The following is a 22,773-nucleotide window of genomic DNA, read 5'->3' on the forward strand; positions in this document are numbered from 1 at the left end:
GCACATTACTGGGTTTAGACAACGCCGTGAATATACGCATTATGAGCAAAATTGAGAAGAAAGCATTTTGTTGAAGATATAATCGTAACACGCTGCTTTACAACGTCATTTATTTTTTTTTTCTTCATTTTTATTGACAACATTTCGGAGGCATTGGCTTTTTTCCGCCAAAACTTTAATCACGTGCAATATTTTACAATGCAAAATTCATATGAAAAATGTTGATGACAACAAAATGATACGAAATAAAAACTAAGAGTGATGGTTCTCGATTCGACAAAGACAACACACACAAAAAGAACATTTTCCCTTTCGTTTGATTGTTCACATGTTAAAATGCGATCCAGTCTATTGTCTTAAGGTATATGCTTAAAAATTGTGCATGGTTTCATTCTCTCTCTCTCTCTCTCTCTCTCTCTCTAAATGTGTGTGTCGCGCTGTCTTTTTTCGCAGGCAAGAGTCAAAGCTCGATGTTTCATGGAGCAAAACAAAAAAAAAAGAAACATAACAACAGGTAGATGGTCAATTGCCGCATTTTATAAACATCAGTGAAAATGAAAACACGAACAATAACAAATTAAAATGGCAGAAAAAAGCACAAATTTATTATTATTATTTATGCGGCATTGTTGTGTGATATCATTCTCATGATCTTTATAGGTGATGCCGGATTAGATAAAAACTGTAGTATTCATGCATGTACCATTCTTTGTTATTTATTTTGCGCTGCACTGCGCTTACATTCTCTTCAGCATGTGTGTCTGTCACCCCGTGTCTGTGTTAGTGTGTGCTTTATCGAAAAATGATGCATTCAAAGTTGGCAAATGGCGCGTCAGCTGTTGATGGGTATAAAAAAAAAACAACAACAACAACAATAATGATAAAGTTTGCGATGTGATGTGTTTGATATTTTTTCTCTCCCTGCCTCTGTCTCTCAGTGTAATTCCAACTCTTTGATCATTTCAAAGTGCTACTCCACATTCTTTATGGCACTCATATTCGCACAAGTTGACTGGATATATGAGTGCATTCACATAGAAATGGCCTTTCGCATGCCATTATTATTACTATTATTTTCCATATGCTGATGTAATATAATATTGGTCAGCATAGCGATTAAATAATAACAATCAACAATTAAACGATACAATATGAATGGAACCACGAATCCATTCATTATGTTATTTTCATTCGGTTCGAACATCGAAATTAGTTGCTATGTTTGTATTCATTTTTCATTCATTTTCACGTTGATCGCTTTATTTTAGCATATTTAAAAAAAAAAAAAATATTTTATATAGGAATGGCTCATCCAATGTTCGATCGATTTAAATCAATTTACAACTTAATTATCGATTTTCGATGATATCACTCATCACGATCAAATTTTTGTTTTCATTTGATTCGGCTCATTTTGCTTCTGGCCAATTCGTATGTGTGTTTTTATTAAATTTATTTTGAATCATCGATGGCCTCATGTTTATTTTATTTCTGATACACATACGAAAGAGACACACATTGTGTGTGTAGCCTTAGAATACCGTTAAACCGTATGTACATTGATTGAAATGTTGTTGTTGCTGAGGGGCAGTAAAGAATAATATGGTTACGAATTGGTTGTGCGCTCAAATAGAAAATAGAAGCAGCCAGCCAATTAGAAATACATAAAATAATGTTTCGATTTTTCATTTATCCATTTTCCCTGATTCCATATCCATACCCATGCGCGCACAAACACACATGTGCGTTTACACTTGCCATAAGCAAATACATGCATTCATTTACGTACATTTAAACCGTACGGCCGATGCAAATATATTATGCGAAGTTTGTAAAATGTTTGGCGATCTTGGATTGAAAGCCAATTGGATCGTAATCGAGTTTTTTCAATAACTATTGCGAATGAGTATGAAAAATTGCGGAGAGCAATAACAACAACAACAAAAATCCATACCAGATATGAGTGTGAACGAGAGTTTGAATGTACATGTAATGTTTGCATTGCAATTGCACTTCACATCAAGCGTTGAAAGCACGAAACAAATAAAAAAAATATATCCAACTTCGTTTTTTTATTTGTTCAACAGTTTTTTTTATTGTAGTGTGTGCTTGAGCGTATTTATCTTTCATTTTCTTTTGCGTTATGGTTGTAGTGGTGGTGCAGCCGTTACTGTTGTTTTGCTTGTTGATTATTAATATTTTGCTCTTGTTTCTTGGCTACTTTTGTCGCTTTGGTTGGTTGATTTACTGGATCTGGTATGATTACAATCTAACTAGACAGTTGACGTCCTTCACATTAAGTACGTTCGGTCGTATACATTCACACAAATTTATAAACATACACACACACATACTTGTACCTTATTTTGCAGACCAGAGAATGAGAGTGAGAGCAAGAGAGTATGATATATACATGAATTGGTCGTTGGTATTCAACTCGCTTCGAAATTACGTGCATATTTGGCCTAATCAATATGTTCAAACACTCAGTTTGTTACAATTTATTATGATTATTTCCAAATACACAATTTCTTGAATCGGATACATTTTATACTTTAGGTGACGTTCATATTTTCAAATATACCACTTTTCTTTCCTTCGACACATTGAAGAAAAAAAAACACAAAAATACGCTCACAGTGATATGAAAATGTTACATTTTTCTTGTGCGCTTTTGTTTTCAGTGCACACACTCTTTCAATCGCATCTCACACAATCAAAACAAGCACAGTCCAATTCAAGAGCTCAAACAAGTAAAATTTGCTTCATTTTTATGCGATTTTTTTTTGCCCAGCTATTCCAATACGATTCATTCAAACCAATTGCATTGGCAAATCCATGGAACACACACTATGACCGAATACGAAACATTTGATTTTAACAGCCAATCTATCGAAATCATGGCGCAGATGCAATTATTTATTTATTGAGTATTAATAAAATCTGCAATTTCAAAATGGCTTTTTTATAAACACGCCGAGAGAGAGAGAAAGAGAGAGAGAAACACGAACAAAAAAATCTGTACAAATCCGCATTTCAATTAAAATCTCATCAAATGCACTCGACACATGCGCCTTTTCTCTACCTGTATCATCCAAATGTGGAGACAGAGCTCAACACCACTTAAAATCCGAATATTGTCACCTCATCCATATGGAAAACACATACACATGCTGGAAGAAAAAAATAAAATGAAATAAAAGCAAAAGTACACTGAGAGACTTGTACGAAATTGAATGAAATTTCTCGCGAGCGCTCACCATTCAAATGGCAGGAACACATTAAGCGATAATAATAGCAATCGACTAATGAAAGATTGAGTGAATGATTGTGAGTGTATAGTAAGTAAGTTAGAGATACCATGTGTATAGACACGATTGAAAGGCGAGCAAATTCTGTGTCAATGATTTCCTGAATGTGAATGGCGAATAATGAATAACTAGTGTTGCTTTTAAAGAGTTGCATTTGCAATTGTTCGCAATATCCACATTGCCTCCATCACGTACACGTAAATTGTTGGCATGCTCATGAACCAATTTTATCAATTTGAAATATGGTGTGCAATGCGCTGCAATGATGTTCGACAATGTATGATCTCCACATCTCTCTTTCTCGTTTGCTGTCTCTTTTGTGAGTTTGGGTTCGAGAGCGTTTTTTCTTCTTCTTCTTCTTTTTATGTTCTGTAGCATCGATCCAAATTTAGTGTGTGCCTTCAAAGTGGCCGCATAAACATACAACTGCTGCAAGCAATCCAAAATCACAAAATTTGATATGTGTGCTATATGGAAGCATAGAGCGTGAGAGAAAGAGCGCCTTGCGATGCCTATGAAGTTTAAACGATGAAAAAAAAAGATACTCACTGAGAGATTCATTTAAAACGACACTCAATAAAGTGAGTTTCCGAGGCGGCTTCAGTTTAGGCATGCAATCGTTTTGAAAATATGTCGTGCAAATGAAACAAATCCACACATGGTACATTAAGTGTTTACGTTTCTTACATAATCGCAATTTTTTCCGAAATTAAAATAGAAGAGAAAAACAACAGCAACATAAATGCGAAAATGATCACTTTTATGCAATTTCCACATATAGTATATACCCCATATAGATGCGTGGGTTAGGATTTAAATCATATACTTAATAAATAATCTCAAACCGACAATTTATCATTTTCTTTTCATTTGCAATATTGTTGAAATGAAGTTTTCGCAAAACATGTTTTCCATGCTTTGAGTGCAAGATAGAAGTTTTATTTAAAGAAAAATTGTAGCACACGGCTTTTTTTCGGCTATTTAATGTACGGAGAAATTGCAAATATTTCATGTGAACACCTAATTTGCTGCCGCCTCAAGACTCGATTGACAGCAAAACGTGTGTGTTTTCACCAATATCGGGGTACGCATTTCCTAGCACAAATCATCTTTGACGCCTTGTGCAACTCTAATTGATTCGTATAAATGTTCGTTTCTCATGTGGGGTGGATATTATAAATTTTGGCACCGTCGATGCTATGCCGATTTGAATTGAAATAAAAATATGATGGGCAATATTTCTGGAACCAATGAAATTTAATTACAAATGCTTCATTTACGTTAGAAAATGTTTAATGGCCTCATGAGGTGCTAAAAATAAACGACACAAATGTCAGCAATGTCATGCTTGCGCGCAAAAGCAATTCAAAACACATATATTCGAAAAAATAAATAATGTTCTGGATAATGAGCTGTGCGCAGATGACTCTGTATAACCGGAATTCAATGCTTGATCAAAATAAACATTTCATGCTCTCAATACATCAGCTGCAACAGCAGTAGTAATTGTAGTGACAGCACGCAGCAGTAGCATAAGTATGTTTGCAATTGAAGGCGAAAAATCACTGAAACGAAAATATGAATGATCTCTCGTTCACCAAAGTAAAATAAAAAAAAATTGACAAATGGAAAACCGGCAATTGGAAAATTACTTGATATGAATGCAAAACCATACAAACAAAAATGGTTTCGCTTTTTTTGCTGCTACTGCTTCTTCTTTTTCTCTAATTTGAAAGATTCGAATCGGGAAACGAAATTGCTAATTTTTCTCAAACAACTTCTACCATAGCAATACACCAGCGAAAACCAGCTGCTAATTTAAAAGACATAAAAATCTGTATGTGTGATATACTTTCACTTCAATCTAGCTACTCTTTCAATGTGTGATTTGTGTGCGCACTCATTCGCTCGTTGTCTTTTGTTCAGCACACAAACGAATCGACACAAGTCAAATTGCGTGCTGAAGAGAAAAATAAGATGAAGAAAAACACACACCCGACAACATCAACACACGAATTGTTGCATTACAATGTATGTATACGATTGGAAGATTGTTGACAGCAAGATGGAATTTCTATGAGCAACATCCATAAACTGTGCTTTTTTTTATTTGAGATCAGTTGACGATAATTGTTCATTTGATTTCCCCACCGGTAGGCAAATGATCGATTCTATTTCACCGGCGAATAGAGTTAGTGCGAACGCACATATGCGCTTGATTTGTCTACTCTCGATGGAATTATTCTCGCAATAGTGTGAGTTTGTGTGTGTTTTTTTCACTGTATGTCATTTTTACCTTTCTATAAGCGTGATAAATGATAAACTGTCTGTAGCTGTGAAATGATTTGTGTGCAGTCTGTGACGAACGTGAATCTTGATTTTTGTTTTGCCATTTTTAATAATTCATTCCGGCTAATTGCTTGGCTTCTTTTTCTTACGTATGCTATTTGCTTCTGAACTTTTAATAGTTAGGGAAATGACAAATTGACTGTCAAATCGAAACGCCAAAGTAATCGGAAAGGCCGGAATTATTGAACTGGCGCAAAATACGCATTTTTTTTCGTTCGCATCATCATCAACACATGCTTGTGTGCACTGTTGTGGTCGGCTTTTGGATGTCGACCTTCAGCTCACCGCCGAATGCATAACAATAAATCGAAACTGATATGGCGCACATTTCCAACTAAATGGCCGACCACTTCCAATTTCATCCACAAATTTACATCGAACGTACATTAGAGCGGTATTGTGACAGCTGACCGGTTTAAAATAGCAATAATTACATTGTGGCCGCACATCGTATACTCGTTTTTAACGCAACGCACATCGATAAACCGTTTTTTTTTTTCTTCTTCTACTTTTATTGGAATTCATTTTGCCATCATCCATTGACGGTAAACCATCAATTTTCAATATTCATTCTTTATTTATGTGATTGGACGGCCAAATTAAATCCATATCAACCTAAACAATTCTTCTTTTTTCTTGTTTGCTTGAAATTTTATGCAAATATAGTTATTTTCGTGTTGAAACCTTGAACCATTCACATCGATCTTCAAAATCGATGTGGGTGATTCCTGTATTCTCAATTCTTCTTTTTTCCTACATCGTCAAAACCGAATAGAATAAGAGAAGAAAAAAACCAAATTGTTCATGGTTTTAAATTTCAGTGCATTTTAAAAATTCTCGTTAATCGTCGCCCAGTTAAATTGATTCACAAGTGCATTAAAAACGGCTGCAGGTTTCCAATTGTTTTGTTTTTTCCTATCCGCCAGTCGATGCGGAAGAATTCGAGTTTTTGACCACTTCAGATCTGGATTTTCAAGAATCAAAAACTGTTTCAACATATATCAATTATTTCGATCAAATTATTTTCATATGCAATATAAAAAGTAACCATAAAAGTGATCAATAAAGTTATTATAGAATGGTACAGGAAGCTAAAGTCAGTATCCGCATGCCACTGCTAGCCGAAGAGAAATAATGAAGACAATGATCGAAGCAGTGTGAAAAGATCATGTGAGTCGGTGTGCCAATTAAAGTTCATTTACGTGAAACTGTATGCAAACTAAAAAGTGTTCCGAACATTAAAACACCAAATATATAAGTTTTGTATATTTATTGAACCAAGGTCTTCAACGCAATGTCTCCAATCACGAAGCGAAAAAAAATATTTTGTTTATCGTCTTATTATATGGTTATTTCTTTTTTTTTTCGTTTTGTGAATGTCAACTTTGGATTTTGAACATATGTTATTTGAAAATGCACTAATAAGTACTAAGTTATAAGTTCGGCCATCAATCGTTTGGATCTATTTCGTGGTGGTATATATTTTTTTTATTTCTTTACAGATATTGGGAAATGAGAAGTGACATGCGATGGCTGTTATTATTAACAGGTGAGTCAAAACAGTAATTTGTTGCTTTTTTTTTCATTTCACATCATTCTCGTTTCGCACGTGAGCACAAGAGATGTGATAATGTTTGATCATGTGTATATCGCGAGGACAAATCACAAATCGAATCCGTTTCTTGAAAATGAGAGCAATAAAAAAGAGTTTAACCTAGATTTGGAGATGCAAGCAGTCAATTTGCGTGACTGGTTAAAGGTATATCAATGCAGTAAGGCAATCAAAGTTTCACGAAAATAGATTCGATGCTCTTTACGCGATTATAAAACAGCATTTGGCGCATTTCTACTGCAAAATCAAAATACATGCGACATTTGCATTTTATTGTTTGGATCTTCAAGAGAATTTTATGATGTGTTTTGGCTTTAAATGTCACTCTTTTTTGTATCGTTTTGTTGCTCTAATACCATCGCTTTTCCAATAATTATGTCATTTCTTTTCTATCTCTCTTTTCAATGTGTTCAGCCATAATCGGAATCGTAGGATGTGCTGATGCACTTAAAGCAACTTCATTGATATTCGGTAGATCAAATGCAAATAAAACAACAGCCTCCACAACAACGACGACCACATCGACAACGGTGACCACAATCGATGCAGATTCATTAAACGATGATGAGGTGAGTATTCTAAAAAGAAATCAAATCATATAATGCCTTAAATTTCATCCATTCATCGATCAGAGTCGAATATCTACACCAATGACCTTTATCAGACAATTTATGTCAATATAGAAATTATAATTTTATCCAATTTGAATGATTATTAATCATGGGTTTCATCTTTGTATGCCGCCGAGTAAATGTCAGTACAATAACATGATTTTTAGCAGAAGAAAAAATGTGATCGGTATAGCTTCTAAACAAGATTAGATATCATGTATAAGATAGTATTGTTGAATGTGAATTGCATGAAACAGAGGTCGACAATGAACTAATTACATACACCATATATTTTGCTTTTGCGATGATATTTCGCTATTTTTCGATTCCTTATACAGTTTTTTTCGTCTTCTTTTTTCTCGTGAACATAAGACTAAGATAACTTTCATTGGGCAAGACGATAGTTCCGCAAAATTATTTTGGAGTGCATTCCAAAAAAGTGTTTGTGGTTTGATTATGTAAAAAGTTCCGATGTGCATTAAATATTGTCATTCATATTTTTCAGTTCGGTTTATATAAATTTCGGTTAAAACAAAACAACAGCCAAAATTATGTCGATAGAGAGATTAAGCAAATCAAGCGTACACAAATAAAATAATTGGTGTAATTCTGTTGGTTTTTTTTTCGTTTCTCTCTGTGTGTGCACTAAATGTACTTTCACTATTACTCTGGGTAATCTTTTTTTTTTCTCGAAAAAAATGCTGCAATGGTAATCGTAGTTTAAAACTAGAAAAAAAAAGTAATTTCGAAAGTCGAGCAATCAACATTGGCCATTTTGAGATAGTAAATTAGCAGTATTATGATCATTATCGATTTCTGGTTACAATGTTTCAATAATTTTTTTTTGAACCAATTCAAATATCACGTTTGAATTGCCATCAACGGGATTTTACTAAAATCGAAGTCGATCAAATCATTTAAAGTAGTTCGAATCTATTTCTCTCCTCCCGACTCACTCTCAATTGCATCGGCATGTCAAAATATGATTTAGTTATCAAAAGGGGAAAAACACGGAACCAATTGCAAATATTTCCGGTCTTTTTTCATGACTCCTTTTGCCGTTCAACAGTAAATTTCTGCACAAATAGAAGAAGTCTGAGATATCATTATGTATCTTCTAAAAAAAAAATCTCTCTATCGAGAAAGTAAAGGGAAACAATTGATTTTCTCACTCTTTCATCGCATCGATTCTATGAAATTATATTAATGGATCGTGAGCGAACAAATTGAAATTTAATTCGGCCCATTGAGTCTTTAAGACATTTTAGAAGGAGAAACATATGAAAACTACTCAATGATGCGCATAAAGTTTCGCTCACTTTGTAAATATTGCCACAATGTGCAATTAATCAACGACTGAACTATCGAATCGAATCTGTTATTACTAACGATTTCATATTATTGTGTGAATCACAAATTGGTACGTGACTGCGTTACAAATCGCTTCCGCAACAATTCTCATTGTCAAAAAGTTCATCATTTCGCGCTATAAATTAGAGAGGTGAAACATTTGCAAGAAAAAAATTGAAGTAAATGAAACGGTTACTCTGTTGATCTAGATCGATTCTCAACGTGTGTCTAGCTTCATTTCATGATGCGTTCATAAGGCACTTTTTTATCCGTAAAAGTGAGTTTAATCAAAATTACTATTTCTCTGAAATTAATGAGAAGCACTACTATAATTCGCCATGAGCATTAATCGATTATTACGAAACGGTGTGCTGAAGACGTTTATATATAAATATTATTATTTTTTTCGTTTGCTTTAAAATGCTGCTTCAACGGCATTAAATAATCTAAGTCCATCGAACAAGGGGAGTCATATGTGTGTGTTGAAAAGAGACAACCTCACAGCAAACAAAAGATAGAGTAAACGAAAAGTAAAATTTCAAAACCGGAACATAATGTTATTAATTACATTGATAACATGCTCACAAGATACATACGTATAGAGAGAGAGAGAGACACATGCAAAAGTGTGTTCGAATGAATTAAAAAGCAAGCGCCCGGTTCGATTACGGTGCACGATGTGTCAATTTTGCCAGAGAGTGCCAATGTACGGCCTCTGTGTTTGCAAGCGCGCGCACACACTACACACATACACAATATGCCATGAACCAATTACAATGTATTTCAATTAATGAAGTGCTGGGGTTTTAGCACAAATGCAACGATTTTTCGGTTTCGATTTTATTTTAGAAATATATGCCACTAGTCACAGCGGTTACTGTGGTTGCTGTTGATGCTGTCATGTGCTCACCGCTAAATACTCTATGACGTTGTCGCCGTTTTCGTTGTCAGTATTATATTCGCCGTTAATTTACATAACTAAAAAAAACTAAATAACCAAAGCTTGTGCTATTTTTCTTTTTTTTTTCTCATTTTAATTTTTTTTTTTATTGATTACCTAATCGATTTTATCACAATTTATGTATTTCTCCTACAAGCGATGGCTGTATGGGTTTTCTTGTCACTCTAATTGTATGACGATGCACTTTCGAGTCATTGATACTTTCTTTGTCAATTATTGAGATTTAATTACAACATTGTAGCATTTAGAAAACTGAATATCCACACAGAAAACCAGAGCGTAACTCGTTTTTTATTTGCTCAATCTTCAGAAAATAAAAACGTTTCGAGCATTTTACTCTTTTTTGTTGTTGACTTTTCTCTTCTTCGTTCATTTATTCAATTTTAAAGTGGGCATGTTTGATTCTTGATGTTGCAACGATGGAGCCAAATTAATATCTGTGATATGGCTATGAATGATCGAGAATCAGCTGTACTAAAGCAAACTGCACTCGAACAAGATGTGTGTTGACTTGCGACAACATTTCATTCGAAATTGCATAATTTATTAATATTCCGCATTGATGAGTGTGGTTGGATGGTTGGCTGGCACGTTTTCGATGAAGATCAAATGTAAAATAATTGTAGGAACTTGGGCCATGCCACCAACGTGTCATATTACAAAGAGCATCACGTACTCGATACGAGTGTCATAAATACCAGGGCTTAGGTTTGTGTCTTTTATGTGGTGTACTTGCAATAATTTGTTTCTATACGGTTTTATTTTATTTTCTTCTTTTGTCGCTGGTTAAAACGCAACGGCCAATGGCTTTATAGGTATAATGAAACCAGCACACAAATCCAACCATGCCATTTATTAATGTTATTTAATAAAATAAATTTGTGATTTTCGTCGTTTTTTCTTCTTTTTCTTTTTCTTAAGTCATTGCTTTTTGTGACTGGTCTCACGACACTATAGAAGCTACTATTGCTCCCGCAGTATGCAAGAAGAATACTGAATATCTCACAATGCTGTAATATTTGACATGTAAATAATGTTCGTAGCGTTGTTTCTTTTTTTTCGATGATGGAAAAGCAATTGCGCTTTCCAAACGCGCGTGCTATAACTTATTCTAGCCCATAAATCCAATTACGTTCGTTTGCTTTCAACAAATATATTTTAAATAACAATTGTCGTTTTGCAATTTGTTTATTTTTATTTTTATTTCCTTTATATTCCATTCGAATCAGATGGAATTGAAACGATTAGAAAACAGAAATAACTTCGATCATATTCAATTATTTACGACTCTCGTTGGGAAAACATTCCCATTGCATTTCATCAATTTGTTCATAAATAAAAACAGAACAATTTGTTTGTCTGTCTTTTATTTTACTGGCATATTTATTCTTCGTAAAGTCAAGCACAACACGAAAATATGTGCGCAATACACAAGTGCCGTTGTTGATCGACTATGATGATTGCGCTAACTGAAAATTAATTAGTATGCAAAATGACCATCGTCACACGATTGCAAGTGGCATTTCTTTAAAAGAAAAAAAAAGACAGAAAATCAAAAAAAAGCATCGAACGGTAGAAGAAATGGTAGATATGTAAGCGTACAACATTTTTTGAATGTTTGAATAGGTAACGCATCGTAAACAGCATACACAATGGGCAACTTGAGGCGCGCACACACATACTCATATTGCCAGTGGACGAAAAAAAAAATGAACCGAAAAGAAGAGAAAAGTTAACAAATAATAAAAAAGATTGCAATAACGAAGCGATTGGCCAAGCGTCATATATAAATACAGGTATTTTGATTGCAGCGAACCAGTTCGAAAGAGACAGAAGCTAAAGAATTTTAATGAAATCAAAATATAAAAATTGTAAATATGTTTGTACAATGGTATGGTGGCTGAACGGTGAACATGCACAAAATATATTTTAATAATTGTGCATTGGCACAACTTGAGGCCGCCAAGTGCACACACTGACCACTTTGATGAGAATCAAAGTTAAATTATTTTATAATTCCTATTGTGTGTCCATATTTTGCAATAATATTCATTATTGTAAATTTTTTTGTGTTGGGTGTATTTCTATTTTTATTTTATTTAATTGATGAGACAAAAGAAAAACGAAATACAAAAATTCCATTTTAATTGAACGACAATTGCAAAATAATGTAGAAAATGCAAATGCTAAATGTTTTTGTTTCTTTTCTTTCTTGAATCTCATGTTCATCGAACAGAAAAAAGATGATGGTGAACCAACCGAGGAAGAAGCGACCAAACCACCATTAACCGGAATACCACAGATTGATTACATTTGGGATCCAAACTTACCAAGAGAACTCAATGGGTAAGTATTTCACTCAGTGAAATGTATACTTATAACCTTGATTGATTGTTTCTTGGTTTTTTTTTCTTTTTTTTTTAATTTTGCACAGATACAATCTGTCAACGTATCCGTTCTTGAACTCCGTTCCCGACAGTGATGACATTGATTTCAAGTGTGATGGTCTGCACGACGGTTTCTATGCTTCCATCAAATATAGTTGTCAAGTATGTTTGCTTTTGAAATTTGAAATAAGACGTGCTCAATCAAATGTTACATAATTTCGTTTAGCTTTATCATCATTGTGTTTATGGGATTCGTCACGATTTCTTATGTGCCAACTTTACTGCTTTCGATCAAAAATCATTCATCTGTCACTTTGTCTCAGAGGTGAATTGTAAAGCATCTGCCAAATATTGGTTTAGGTAATTTTTGTGTTTGAACATTTTTTTTTGTCATTTCTTTATCGATATTCAATAAGAACGTTCCGTTAATTCTTCATTTTAGAAATGATGCTTTGTACAAGGCGACAACAACTACATCGACCACAACAACAACCATTGCGCCGCCATCAACAACAAGCCAAGCACCTGAACGACGTCGACCTGAAGCAAGACGACCAACTCGTAGAAGGCGACCACAACATGAATACTACTATGATGACGAAGACTATGACGATGATTACGTTGAGGAGAGAATGAACCGGAGGTTTGTGTTAATTAATTTTTGACGATTTTTTTAAAATTAAAAATGATATGAATTAAAATTCGTCTGTGAAAAATAAACTTTCAAAATCAAAAACAAATGATTTCGAATGCGAATGAAAAACTATAAAATTATTCAAGAAAAATGCAAATTTATTTTCATGAAAACAAAAAAAAAAATAAATAAATGATAAGATGCCAAAAACTCAATTAAAGTTTATAAATTATTTATTTTAATCAAAATACAGACGCAAAGCAAATCGAAATCGAAATCGTCGACCATCGGAGTATGATGATGAATATGATAACCCACCTCGAGCCAACTATAAAGATGATGAGGATGATTATTCGTATGAACAGCGTTCATCGTATCGTCATCGAAATCGTGATGATGATTTTGAATACGATCGACGAAGCTATCGGAATCGAAAGCGACCGAATGAAAATAAACGTCATTATGACGATGATCGGCGTACCGATGATATCGAAGAGCGTCGACCACATTCAGATAATCGAAAACATCCTCATGATCCAGCCGAAAGTGGTAAACGCAAATTCAATGATCGCCGTACATCACTGAATGATGATCGAAAGACATACAACAATGATGAAAAGAATTCGTATGACGATCGACGTTCGTTGAGCGAAGATGATCGTGGTCATTTAGACGATAGACGATCAACACATGATGAACGTCGAAAAATGAATGATGAACGTCGTACAACGTCGGTTGATGATGATCGTAGAAGTTCAGTGGATGAAGGTAGACGAAATACGCATGATAAACGACGACCAAATTCGGATCGATCTAGACCACAATACGATGATGAATATGAAGACTATCCGAAAAAACAAAATCCACGTGAAGATGACTATGATGATCGATCATATAAGCGGCCGTTGCACGATAACAAATCGGAAATTGTGCCAAAAGTACGATCTTCAAGTGCAGCTGCATCGATATTCAATCGACCGCGTACACCACCGAAAATCAATCGACCCGTTCCAACAAATGAACGGAAAAAATACGAATATGTACCACAAAAATCCACCGACAAATCAACAGTGACCACACCAATAGCCGACGATGAAATCTACGATGATTATGACTATGAAGCGGAAAAAGCGCAAATTGATATAAAACATAAAACGGCCGATATGAAAAAGAGCAATCCGGCTCCTTCTAGTCAACGTGATCAACGGCCATCTACACCGCTCAAACAAGAAAAACTTCCAACAAACTTCAACACCGATGAATTGGAAGATGTAGAGTTCGATGTCAAAGAAAAAGTAACATCAATCAAACCACAACGTTCAACATTACCAAAAGTTGAGGCAATGCAACACCAACACCAACACCAACAACCACAATCACAATTGCAACATCAATCGCAGCGTCCAATCAAAACGCAGGAATATTATGAAAAACCAAAAGAAGTTACGGTCAAATCGAATGTAAGACCCGCATTGGATTTCAATAAAGATGAATATATTCCCGATTCAGATTTGGCCGATTATCCGGACGAAGAGATCGACGATAGATCAACAAAAGTTGAAGATGTTCGACAACAACCCGAAACGATACCAACACGAACTGATTTTCGGTCAAATGTACCAGTACAAGAGCATCAAGAAATGATAAAACCATTACATCAAGATGATGTTCAAACGAAAATTCCATACTCACCACCACAATCGCAACAAGATTTACAATTCAAAACCAAATTTCATCGTTTATCGAATGTTCGAACGGCCGATGATACCTTCCGAAAATCAAACACTGAACCAGAAGAACGAGATGTCTACACCATTTTGCCGAAAGATACAATTTCAATGATTCGTGAACCATCTGGCTTCAAACCGGTTAGCTATAATGATGAACCGCATAATTTTGATTTGGATACAACGGTGGTCACAAAAACACGACCATATGTACGTGTTATGAAACGACCATTTTTGCCAAGCCGTGGCGGTAGCCCATATTTACCGCGTGGACTAAAAGCAGTTGGAGCTGGCTTCACAACATCTGATTATACAACCGAAAGTGCACAAATTCATGGTACACCAAAATCGGCGCAAGCAGCAGCTATTGGTAATGTACAATTATACGGTGGCCATCAATTACCAATATCACGTACAAATAACGCCCCTTATGGTGTCGGACATCAGCCACAACAAATGCATCCATCGAGCATTGCAAATGATTTACGAACAACAACACAACAACCACAAATCGAATCGCCACGCAGTCCGCTTGATGAAATTTTCAACAGTGAAAATGACTATGATGTGACATTGAATGATGCTTTGAATCCAACATTGAAGCCACTGAGCCATGAATCACCGATTGGATTTTCTCTAAACAAATACGATCGCGCCAATCCATATGCACGTTCTGATGTATCACATGCACCATCGCAATATCGATCAACTGCCATTCCCATTCGACAAGCACCGCAAACAATGCAACAACAACACCAGCATCAGCAACAACCATTGCCACAACCACAGCCACAACAACAAAATCAACAACCACAACAGCGACCGCCTCAACAATCTCAATACTATGATGATGAATACGAATATTAGGTGACAATCAAAAAAATAAACATAAAAATAGATCCAAACGTATGAACAAAAGAAATAAAGCGAACGAACAAACAAACAAAAAATCTTTCAAAACAAAGCAATTTTAATTTATGTTTTAGGATTTAAAAAATGGATTTGAAATTTGTTAGAAACAAAAATCAAAAGTAGAAAAAAAAAACAATGAAGCGACTAAATCCATATGATTAAATCAAAATGCGAAATCAATTAGAGAGATAAAGAGAGAGAACAGCATAGGAGTATTTTTCACACTAAAAAAGCCGTTGTCCCGTCCGTTTGTGTAAATATTTTTTAAGACAATTTCAAAGCGTGAACGAGAACGAAAGATAGAAAGAGAGGGGATTTTTTTTTTAAAACAATACTCAACCAAGGTGATAAACGATGTATCGTAAATCGTATGTAATAATATTTTTTTTGTTTTAAATTTGCGGTGCAATTTGTTAGTGCGAAAGAGATACGTCGAATGATCGCATAAAGAGTAAAAAAAAAAAAACGAAACTATATTGAAAGAATATAGGGCAGCAGCGATGGAAATAATGATGAAAATGAGAGAAAAAAATGTATACAAAGAATTTGTGTTGCTATTTAAGATGCGCAAATCGATAAAGTGCGATTCATTGTGTGATCGTGCGCTCAACCAATAAACTGAAAACAATAGAAATGTAAAATCTAATGAAACGATGGACGATATAAGTAGACGTAGAGGATAATGTAATAATATTTAATAAAAAGAGGAAAAAAACAGACAAAAAAAAACTCTTCTGATCAACAGGCATTTTCTTTTCTTTTTATTTAGTTTTTTAATCAGACACGTGAGAAAGCTAATTAAGGTAATTTGAATTTAATCACCTATTTTGGAGGATGTTGCTGTTATTGTGGCTACACTTTTTTTACACAGAGAAAATTAAACCAATTTTTAAAAACATGCACATTAAAAAAAGAGCAATCAACCATTTTCTTGTGCATAATTTACTTTTAGTAATAATAATATAACATAACGAATGAACAACAAAAAAAAAAAACATAAAATTATTGCTGTTGAGTTGAATTGCCATTCCATGTGTTATTTTCATCATCAGAATCTTTAGTATCGCTTAAACGATGAATATTCGAACCAGTGCCGCCGACTCTTTTGTATGGGCCACCCTGTTGTTTTGAATCAACTGATGCCGTTGACGTTGATTGTTTATCAAATCGAAGAATACGTTTTTTGGCTCTGCAAGAGAAAAAAAAAGAATCGAATAATTATCAAAATTATCATTGCAAAATGAAGATATGAAAGTGCCTCTCTCCCTCCCTTCCTACGAAAACAAAAACCGCAATACTAACTGTTCATTATGGTTGAGTTCTTCTTCGTTGGCCCGTTTTGCAGTACCGGTTTCGTTGCGATTGCGTGAAAATATCAAATTTTTTGCATAACTAAAAGCGGCTAGCATTGGATTGACCAGTCCCCAAAAGATTGTTGTTAACATTGAGAAAATGCCATACGTTGTTGTTAACGGTAATTTGTTATTCGAAGTTTTATCCAATGGTAAAATGAGAATCACCGATGATGGTACCAAACCTAACTCTAGTAAACTTTTTGTATTATCATCAGCATTGAATTCATGACGTGGAAATGTTGTGGCCATTGTATATTGTCTTATCGAACTGGCCGAAATAATGTTCTCATCAACATATGATCGAACTACTGAGAATTGTACATCTTTTTCGAATGTTTTAACATCAACTTCACCGTCCGGTTTTTTAAATTGAATACGAGCAACCGCACTGTCCGACGCAATTGGTTGTATGGGATTGGATGTGCTTGGTGTTTCTTCTGGTTTTGATGTTGGATTAACATTCGCATTGAATCGTTGTGCTCGTTCAGCTTTATCAAGTGCAATTTGTTCAAGAATTCGTTTACGTGCAGCTTGCTCTTCAATTTTATCGCGTTTTCGTTCTTCTTGTAATTTTTTCATTTCGCTTTCCTCTTGACGTTGCTTAAAATTTTGTAAATCTTGACCCATACGTCGACGATTCAATTCACGCTCTTTGGCCAACTAAAATGATATGACAAACTTCCAATATTGAATAAAAAACTAATTTTCAATCAAATTTAATTCGACTTACGCGCGCATCTTCTTCTTCTTTTGCAATACGTTTTCTCTCAATGAGTTCTTTTGCGCGAGCCAATTTCTCCTCATTTGTCAATTGTGAACCATTACTGCTATCGCTCGATGTTTCACCGGTAGAAGAGGTGACTTCCGTTTCATTTTGCTTGGGACGCTTGTAACAAACGCCATTCTCACACACCACTTCGGAATCTTCATTCGATGCTGATTGTTCGTCTGAAATATTTCATAAAATTTATGTATCTTATTGTGGTAATGATTGTCGTCAATTTTTATTCCATCTTACTTGCAATGAGATCAGCCGATGCGGCAGCACTGCTTGCCGGCTTTGGTTTAACTCCATCTAATACACCATCAATTTTGCTACTTAGTTCATCAACTGTTTTTGTGACACCGGTGACTATTTCGATTGGAGCACCATTTTTTCCGATGAAAAACAATGATGGCAACGGCACTAATTTATCTACACACAGAAACAATAGAATCCATTTTATTCTATTCATTCATTGTTATGGTGTGAAACCTTACATATTGCGGCAAATTGCATGTATGCTTCGCTATCGCTCTGTACTTTAATGGCAACAAAGTCCTCACTTTCCAGTTTTTTACGTATTATCTCGTCATTTATAAGTTTTGAAAATGCTGTCGACATCTCATCATTACCTTTAATATATATATGTGTATATCGGTCAAAGTACAAAAAAATGCATGTTCAAATGAAAAGCTTATAAAAATGAGTAAAAGTGCAAACAAAAAATTTTGAAAATTATTCATGATGTTTCACATGCCAAATGTCATATGGATTGTTCTGGAGTGGAATATCATTGTTTGTATTTGTCCAAACCCAAAAATATGACGTGTTCAATTTACCTTCACAATAAACGACGAAAATGGAATTTTTTGCCTTTGACAAAGCAACCGCTTCGGCTATATTTCCTGCAAACCAATTCATTTCACTCACAATAGAAAAACTCGAATTTATCGAAAATTAAATGTTAATGCACTTATCACAATTCGTGTTTTTTAGTAATAACCACACAGGTTTTTGCTTTGTCTAATACAAATTCACAAGTAAATTGTATGATGTATAAGTGTCAATGTCAGCACACACACACACTCCTGTTTCAACCGAAACGAAGTTGCCTGCACTCAAGATTTTTGGATTGTGTCTCAACTGAAGAGAGCAATTGTTCAAACCATGTATTCGAATGATTTACAAACTAAACTTTAACAACGACTTTGGAAATTTAATTCAAAATAAATTTTTGCAAAGTGAAAATTTCATGGACATTTTTCATATTGCAAACAATGTTATTATTATTCTATACAAGTGACAGTGTAGATATTTGCGCGTGGATCTTTTATTATTATTCATTTTTTGAATTTCTTTTAAAATCATTTAAATGCTCGATATTTTCTTCAGCGTCAATCTAATTGTGCAGTACATATTCGTAAAATATACTGTTAATTTTTTTTTGCAAATTCATGACCGAAAAAAAGTCTATACTCTATCAAAAAGAGTGCGCAGATTTTATTGCCATTTCACTAATCGACCAGTATAAAAAATATGAACATATGCATAAAAAACTAATAAACATTATGCAAAATTAAGTGGTTAAAATATGGATTCAAAAAAAGTGTTGCATTTTAATTATCCAAAATAAACTATTTGCGAATACAAAAATGAATTCATAAATGTCCATTAGCTTTGCACTGACGCACAATCTGCAAGAATTCGATAACCCCTATCCCTTTTTTTGCATACATACACGTTGCAAAATAATCACATTAAAATCCCTTAATAGGTATGCATAATGTAGCGTTTTATTGTCATTTTATTGTTGATCGAGAGAAACAGGTTACATATTATTTATAACACATTTAATTTACAGTTAAATGAATTTTCGCTGCCAGTTAACACTGATGCATTTTTCTTCAGGGGGCGCAAATTAGTAACAAATATTATTATTATTGTTGAATTGAAATGCATATTGTATTGATTGATTTTATGTACAAATTGTTGTTGGTATGCGAGAAGCACCAGGCAAAAGGCACACAAAACCAGCGGCAACGGTGTGTGGTTAGAGATTTTGAACGCATTTGAAACCGAGCATGTGTGTGCATTGTCTCGAAATGTTTGGCTTGGGCTCGGGTGCAAATTTTGGGGTAAATAACAAATGAAATCGTTCCATTTGAAATGAATACTAGCGTGTATACGTGTCTCTGTGTGGTGAATATTAAAACGATTGGTTATGATTATTATTTGCATTTGTTCTATTGGAAATTTGCACAGTGTATATCATTGTAGATATGATACATTTAGCCAGATGTAAAAATGAGAAAAATTGCACATATACAGTGCTTGAGAAATAAAACTTGGCGAAAAAAGCTGCCGTTGAAAAAAATACACACATACGAAACGCGAGATGTAAATCAATGATATTGTATCGATATGCATACAAAATTTATATATAAAAAGCAATCAAATCAGCGTGGAGCGTTACAAATAACACTGCCGAGCCGCTTTGCAACGACTGATGGGGTGGTATTTGATCTGTTATAAATTCGACATTTTTTTTTTTGCTTTCAATCGAGATGAATTATTGGCGTTTGTGTGGCATCGCAAAGAAAAATCAAGTATTTTATTAAGCCCTTTTGCGAGATATTATGCGTAATCCATGATTTGTATATTCGAAAAAAGTGTATCAAATCTATTGGCATTATGACTATTTTGTCATGTTCTTAGAGCTTAAAATGTATGATAAATCGCCTTGAATTTTGTAAAAATGTAATTTGCGGCCCCGAAAATGTCACACTCCATCAATTGCATTATGTTCGCTGATGGTAATATCAATTTAAGCAAATTTTGCAACATATGGAGAAACTTTCTCTCTCTTACTTTGATGTGAAACATCACGCGCTAAAAACTTTGTCACCGCTGCTTGTGTACGCTCATCACTGTGGCTGAAAGAAATACATTTTAAATTTGAAAGAAAAACAAACAGTGAAATGCAGTGACTTGACTTTTAACACCGTTCCTTGATTGCACATATGATGGAAAATGACACAAAACGAACAGCGTAACAATGATATTTTTTGCATTGAATCAACCAATCGTAATCGGAACATCAAACGATCCGACGGAAAGTTGAAGTGATGAAAAAAGGCCGAATGACAACAATAACAAAAAAATGTACCAGAAAAAAGGGAGAAATCACACAACAACCGAAATTTCAACGAGACACAAAAAAATTGTTCAAAATTCTTTTGCATTCGAATTGATTTGATTTGTGTGTGTGTGTGTGCATGTGTAACTGCCTAGGTATCTGCAGTGCAGCAATTCTGTTTTTATTCATTATATTACTAAGTTTTATTCGACAGTATTTATTTTGTGTGATTGTTTCACTCATTTCATATGAAATGTAAATGTTGATTCTCAAAACGACCATCTAAATGCAGATTGTCTTCATCAGCCAAAGTATGCCAGTTTTCCGTTTATATACATATCCATTTCTATGCCGCATCATCACAACGTCCTTTGTAGTTTTATGTCATTGTTTCATTACACCAACAATCTGGTAGCGTCGTCGACTTTTAAACTAAACTAAACTCGAATGTGACGACACGACATTTGAAACACAAACTATAAAAAATAAATCATTCAAAAACATCACATTCTGTGTAATAACATTGTGGATGGCATATTATTTGATTAATTCATATTCATAATCAATTGAATTAATACTAAACCGAAAATATCGAAAGGTACAAATAACAGATGACCAAGTGAACATGATTTTGAATGAAATCACCCAAAAACATTTATCAAATGCAATTGAACATTTCGAGCATTATGTGCAATGAATTCAATTCAAGACACTTTTGTGCCAAAAAAGTAAAACCGATTTCAAAATAAGAAATTAAATGTGTGCGAATAAAATACACACAGTTTTCAACAACCATCTATTAGTATACTGTGTCTAGTATTATACTCTGTATTCATTTGAATCGGGAGCAATTTTGCCACAAACAAACTCTCAGCTCATGTACAATACAATTTAGACATTTATACCGACTTTTAATTTTTAATCAAAGTTGTTGTTTTTATTCCACAAGAAAACTTTCGTCAATTTCAAACTCAGCACAGTTGGTGCAAGCAGTTCATTTTAACTCGTAAACTGGTCATGAATTGTGATTCATTTTAATATCTGCAGGGAAATTTAATTAGAATTCAAGCAACAAAATGAATGAAAAACCGCATTTGGCAAAATGTGTAGTATTTTGCATATTATATAATCATCGTTCTTCTCTTGCTTTTACATTTTGATGTATACGTATCGCGTATCGTATTGTTGTTGAGCTGGTCCTTTTTTTGTGTCTTGATTGCATTTGGTTCTCATTTTGCCTATTCAACTACTCGCCAAGAAAGAGATTGGTGTCTGCTTTCGACTTTGTTAACGCATTTAGGTGCCATAATTCAAACGTTATGTTTCCAGAATGCCTGAAAGCGAAAAAGAACGAAAGAGATACAAATCCAAATTGCTGTTGGAAAGATCGGCGAAAAATAATTAAAAATTAGCATGATGGAACATTGTACATGATTTTTGTTATACTACACAACATACATAATAAACGAAAATAAATTGACATCGGGAAAACTGTGTGCATGCTACAGTAAAATATACATGGTGTAGATATTTCTATTTTTTGGTTCGAGTTGTTTGTAATGTTAATAAAAGATGCATTGCTACAATTTTCATGAAAATGTAAAAGCGCACCAATGTTTGCCTGCGTTGAGTTGCTTTTTGTTTACCGCACTTCCATTCGCTAAA

At 34.2% G+C, this 22,773-nt stretch overlaps 2 protein-coding genes across 6 annotated transcripts in view; one reads left to right on the forward strand and one right to left on the reverse strand.

Annotated features, from left to right (window-relative positions):
* LOC116337823 (probable serine/threonine-protein kinase kinX) overlaps positions 1-16,320 on the forward strand; it is a 35,317-nt gene extending 18,997 nt beyond the window's left edge. For 4 of the 5 annotated variants that reach the window (XM_031762744.1, XM_031762742.1, XM_031762747.1 and 1 more), the window contains 7 exons: positions 7,163-7,209; positions 7,687-7,841; positions 12,431-12,540; positions 12,629-12,743; positions 12,808-12,941; positions 13,024-13,224; positions 13,469-16,320. In XM_031762744.1, the coding sequence (XP_031618604.1) occupies positions 7,173-7,209; positions 7,687-7,841; positions 12,431-12,540; positions 12,629-12,743; positions 12,808-12,941; positions 13,024-13,224; positions 13,469-15,809 (3,093 nt within the window). In that variant the 5' untranslated portion in view covers positions 7,163-7,172 and the 3' untranslated portion in view covers positions 15,810-16,320. Of the gene's footprint in view, positions 1-6,811; positions 6,831-7,162; positions 7,210-7,686; positions 7,842-12,430; positions 12,541-12,628; positions 12,744-12,807; positions 12,942-13,023; positions 13,225-13,468 lie in introns of those variants that run through there. The other variant, XM_031762746.1, reaches the window with a different exon arrangement.
* Positions 16,321-16,586: 266 nt separating this feature from the next.
* LOC116337824 (UBX domain-containing protein 4) lies at positions 16,587-19,021 on the reverse strand. The gene is made up of 6 exons (XM_031762748.1): positions 18,812-19,021; positions 18,470-18,604; positions 18,228-18,404; positions 17,940-18,157; positions 17,157-17,869; positions 16,587-17,043 (listed from the first exon to the last, which is right to left on the reverse strand). Exons 1-6 carry the CDS (start codon positions 18,891-18,893, stop codon positions 16,857-16,859), a joined length of 1,512 nt encoding a protein of 503 aa, XP_031618608.1. The 5' UTR covers positions 18,894-19,021; the 3' UTR covers positions 16,587-16,856.
* Positions 19,022-22,773: the final 3,752 nt, after the last annotated feature.

This window comes from Contarinia nasturtii, unplaced genomic scaffold, assembly GCF_009176525.2.
Source record: "Contarinia nasturtii isolate CC-2019 unplaced genomic scaffold, AAFC_CNas_1.1 Cnas_scaffold_285, whole genome shotgun sequence".
Taxonomy (NCBI): Eukaryota; Metazoa; Arthropoda; class Insecta; order Diptera; family Cecidomyiidae; genus Contarinia; species Contarinia nasturtii.

What these genes read in the sequence shown, in the direction of transcription:
- LOC116337824 (XM_031762748.1), bottom strand. Translation starts at nt 18,893, where the DNA reads ATGAATTGGTTTGCAGGAAATATAGCCGAAGCGGTTGCTTTGTCAAAG. An exon ending in ATCGGCTGATCTCATTGCAA is followed by an intron (nt 18,158 to 18,227) that starts GTAAGATGGAAT and finishes GAAATATTTCAG; the next exon opens with ACGAACAATCAGCATCGAAT. An exon ending in AAGAAGAAGAAGATGCGCGC is followed by an intron (nt 17,870 to 17,939) that starts GTAAGTCGAATT and finishes ATATCATTTTAG; the next exon opens with TTGGCCAAAGAGCGTGAATT.